Source organism: Palaemon carinicauda, chromosome 29, assembly GCF_036898095.1.
Source record: "Palaemon carinicauda isolate YSFRI2023 chromosome 29, ASM3689809v2, whole genome shotgun sequence".
NCBI classification, from domain to species: Eukaryota; Metazoa; Arthropoda; class Malacostraca; order Decapoda; family Palaemonidae; genus Palaemon; species Palaemon carinicauda.
Window position 1 is genome coordinate 50,875,102 of NC_090753.1, and position 5,000 is coordinate 50,880,101.

General features: G+C 36.4%; 1 protein-coding gene across 1 annotated transcript in view; it reads left to right on the forward strand.

Moving 5' to 3' along the window:
* LOC137622793 (chaoptin) overlaps window positions 1-5,000 on the forward strand; it is a 457,349-nt gene that overhangs the window by 432,511 nt on the left and 19,838 nt on the right. Inside the window, 2 exon segments of the mRNA XM_068353389.1 lie at window positions 1,592-3,542; window positions 3,544-4,068. Of these exon segments, the coding sequence (XP_068209490.1) occupies window positions 1,592-3,542; window positions 3,544-4,068 (2,476 nt within the window).

Below are 5,000 nucleotides of genomic sequence, written 5' to 3' on the forward strand. Positions count from 1 at the left end.
ATATATATATTTATATATATAGGCTACACACATACATACATACATACACACACCCACACCCACACACAAGTAAACAACCCCTGAGTGACCTTTACCGCAAAGGCAGATAAGCTGTAGATAATAATATTTTGACATTAACTTGAATATTGCATCGAATAAAACATTGGATTTGAAATGGTGGAAAACTTATTTCAGTCAACAAGGCCTTTTCCTTAAAGAGTATATTTCATTTGATTTAGTAATCCACTGAGTATATTGCTCTGTAATATAAGTATCATAATTCACTGGGAGTATTGAGTGTTTTTAAAACACCTCTGATTTGTAAATAATATCTAATAATTCAGAATCCCACTAGATATATATATATATATATATATATATATATATATATATACAGTTTTTTCCATTGGTTTATGTGACTTCAAGTCCTTGCATAAATTCATTTCACCCTCAATGGCAGTATTTTCACATGTAAAAAAGGTGTTCTTAGAAAGTTTATTGTTTTGATTAATCCCCGCACTAAAATATTACAAGAAATTACAGGCGCTTTTCAAAGACCAGCTGACAAGAGAACAATTCATCAATGAGCATATTGTCGACTCTTCCTAGCACCTAGACACATAACCGTAACTAATAGGATAATTAAATACCGTAATATTACTAATGAATACAGTAAGCAAAATGACATTTGCAATAACCTGATATTTATTTTATATGAAACGGACCTATTTGTTGACTTCTGCCGCTGTAAATTGTAGGCGTGGGTGTTAGGCTAGGCCTGAATAGGACAAAATTTAAGAAAATTCGGCTTACAAAAATCTTCTTGGAACCTTTTAGGTTTGTGAGTCAAGTACTTTTTTTATCCTCTAATGCCTGTATGTATATGTTAGTTATGAACTCTGTGCCGAGGAAACTCCATATATTCAGCTTCCTCATATTCCAAAATATGTAGTTGAACCCTCACAAGATGATCTTGTCCAATAACTGTGTTACAGGTCCACTTGTACTTGCAGATTACTATATTAGTTATCCAATGTCTTCCTCCATTTCATTTATCCATTAATATCTCTCTCCCCAACACCCTCTTTTGCCCCCATCCTCCAATTGTCTTAACAAGTTCATCTTCTCACTTATGCTAAACTTCAGCTTGACGAAACTCTAGGAGCTTGAGTATTATTTTTTTTATTGAGGATATTGCACCAAGCGGTACCCCAGTTCTCTTCCACATTATCTAAGTTATATAAGGATTGTCTGTAAAGTTTCCTAATAAAGACTAAAGAGACATATAAGCATCCATGTATATCAGGAAATCCTATCTCTGTCTGTCAGCCATTATATCTGTCAAGCTCTGGGCCAATTCATGGTGAATAAAGATATGCTGAAATAATTTGTTATAGGCAAATTGCTCTTGCCAAATTTGGTAAAATCTTAAAAAAACTTATGTATTTCTTATTACTTTGTTCTTTATTTTTATTCACTTGTAACTTCATATTGCATTTCCATCACTGTATAATTAACCAATGTTAATCAGTCGAAATTTGAGAATAAATTTCCCGCAATAGTGTATTATTTCTTTCTCTCTTTCTTTCAGGAACCAAATAGTCAACCTTGTCATGGAAGACTGGGTACCACAAAGAGACACTCTGATATCTGTTTACCTTGGCATGAATGACATAGACAAGGTTCCTCAGAACGTGTTTGCTAACTGGGACAGACTGGTGTGGCTAGACCTGAAGAAAAACAACATTCTTTTTCTTCCACCAAACTCCCTCCCCACGACCATAAGAACACTGGATTTGAACCACAATCTCCTTAACGATTTCCCTAAAGAAGCCCTGAGCAACAGTGAACACCTCTCATGGCTCTTTCTCAGAGGAAACCTCATAGACAGACTTCCAGACTTAGGGTTCTCCAAACCCAAGATGCTTGACCAGCTGGATTTTGGCGAGAATTTCATCAGGTTCATCCCTAACAATCTCTTCAACAATACTCTGACGGCTCGGGATCTGTACTTAGATTTTAACCTGCTTGAGGAGATTCAAGATGAAGCATTCAAAGGTGTCAATCCAGGTCGGCTCTTTCTAACGGCGAACAAGATTAAAAACATTACGGACAAAGCTTTCTTGGGAGGGCCCGAGCATTCTCTTATTCTCATAAATATAGAAAAAAACTGTCTGGAAGGTATACCAAAGGCGTTTTCCTACTTGCAGAAGCTACGATTCTTTCATATTCACGACAACAGAATAGCAAAAATCCATGACGAAGCTTTCGAGAACATTTGTGATACCCTTGGATCACTTGGATTGTCTGGCAATCAGCTCAAAGCAATACCAAAAGAGGCCTTGGAAAACTGCACGAATATATTTCACTTGAACATAGGTTACAATCAAATAACAGAAATAAACGAAGAGGATTTTGAATCTTGGGGGGAAAGTTTGAAAACTCTAATATTAAGAGGTAACAAACTATACAGTATTCCACCTCATGTGTTCAGACATGCTCCAAAACTACATGAACTCAGTCTTTCCTTTAACCGAATTGTAGATATCACACCTGAATCCTTCATCGATGTATTAGACACTCTAGAAATTCTTGAAATCAGTTTTGGCTTCTACAGAGACGAATTTCCAGAAGCTATTCTGAAACCATTGACTTCACTCACCTGGATTGCTCTGGATAATAACAACATTAGAACTATATCAGAAACTGCTCTTTATTCATTTGGCAAGCTTCATTACTTCAATATGGAATCAAATCGTCTAACTTACATTCCGAAAACACTTTTCCATCAGAATGTACATAAAGAACTTATTGATATCAGAATCGGTCTTAACTTTATTGAGCGATTAGAGTATGAAACCTTTCATAATCTAGACAAGCTTAGGACTATAGTGCTCACAGGTAACAGAATAAGAACAGTTCACAATGAAGCTTTCAAAACCTTACCTAAGCTTAAGACTATTTTATTAGCCAATAACTTCATTGACAAAATAGAGCCCAGAGCTTTTTGTGATTTGCCCAGTTTGATGGAGCTTCAACTGCAGCATAATAAACTGAAGGAGTTGAATCTGCACTCTTTCTACAATGTCACAAGCAACTCGAGTCTCCTTTCCTTAAACGTATCTTTCAACGAGATTTCAGAATTAGATATATCATCTGGAATCCCTCCACAAGTCAAAACCTTTGATGCCAGCCATAACAAATTAAAAGAAGTGCCTATTAACTTTTTACAAGCCTTGAAGTTTAACCTGGAAAGCCTCAACCTGGGATACAATCTCATTAAGAAACTTGACAGTAGTGCCTTCGGAGATATCACCCAGCTCCAAATGCTAATTCTGGAACACAATGGCATTGAACAAATACGTCCAAGAGCATTCTCTCCTTTGAGCAAAGTACAAGTCCTGGATTTGAATCACAATCATCTTGTCAACCTGCCACCGGAAGGCTTCAGCGATACAACTTTCTTGAGAGTCCTTGATTTGTCGTACAACCATCTACGTTCCTTGCCTAATTCGGTGTTCCGTGGAACGATGCTTGAAAACACTTCGGTTGTCTCACAACGAGTTTGTCTCGATGCCTACAGCAGGCTTTGCTGAAGTGGAGAATACTCTGCACTACCTGGATGTCTCCAACAACCATCTGGAGCACCTTGACAGCACCATGTTTTACAGCTTTCCCAAGCTTATTGAGCTAAACTTAGCTAACAATCGTCTGTCGATCCTCCCAGATAATGTCTTTGTTAGCCTGACTAACCTCATAAGCCTAGACCTAAGCGGCAACCCCGTCCGAGCTAACTTTAAAGAATTGTTCCATTACACGCAAAACGTCCAAACACTCAATTTGGCTAATATTGGCTTCTCCTCGTCCCCCAACATACCCCTTCCGAATCTGGTCACCTTGAATTTGTCATCAAACTCAATCTCAGAAATTGAGGTTCAAACCATGGAGACTCTACGCGAGCTTCGATCTCTGGATCTGTCCCACAATAAGCTGGAGCATATCAGGTCACGCCTTTGGAATCGCATGCCTCACCTGAAGTACCTCGATCTGTCCTTCAATCCAATAAAAGTAAGTGGAGAACATCAGCTTCTACTTTGTCTAGTCTGTTCTTTTTAAAACTATAATGTTACTTATAACGATTATGTTTATTTTACTTGAAACTATATGTTACTCATGGGTATTTTCTTTATTTGTTTACCATGTGTTTTCTTTAACAAATCATGGCTTGGAGTTTTAGATAACTTAAATCTCAGAAGTAATTCCTTTTATTAATATTGTAAAATCTATTTACATATGAACCACTAATTTTCCCCTCACCATTCATCCGGGAGTGTTCATGTTTACAGTTTTAGCATACCCTGAAACCGTATCTTTCATGTTAGCCAAATCTATTTTTATGCTGGGCCAAAAGTAATACCAGAAATCTATTTCTAGAATGGGCCAAAGGTAATACCAGAAATCTATTTCTATGATGGCCCAAAAGTAATACCAGAAATCTATTTCTACGATAGGCCAAAAGTAGTACCAGAAATCTATTTCTATAATGAGCCAAAAGTAATACCAGAAATCTATTTCTATGATGGGCCAAAAGTAATATCAGAAATCTATTTCTATGATAGGCCAAAAGTAAAACCAGAAATCTATTTCTATGATAGGCCAAATGCAAAACTAGAAATCTATTTCTGTTATGTGCCAAAGGTAAAACCAGAAATCTATTTCTATGATAGGCCAAATGCAAAACTAGAAATCTATTTCTGTTATGTGCCAAAGGTAAAACCAGAAATCTATGTCTATGATCGGCCAAAAGTAATACCAGAAATCTGTTCCTATTATGGGCTAAAGATGATAACCAGAAATCTGTCTTTATTATGGGCTAAAGGTAATACCAGAAATCTATTTATATAATAGGCCAAAGTAATACCAGAAATCTGTTTCTATTATGGTGTAAAGTTAATACCAGAAATCTATTTATATGATAGGCCAAAAATAATACCAGAAAT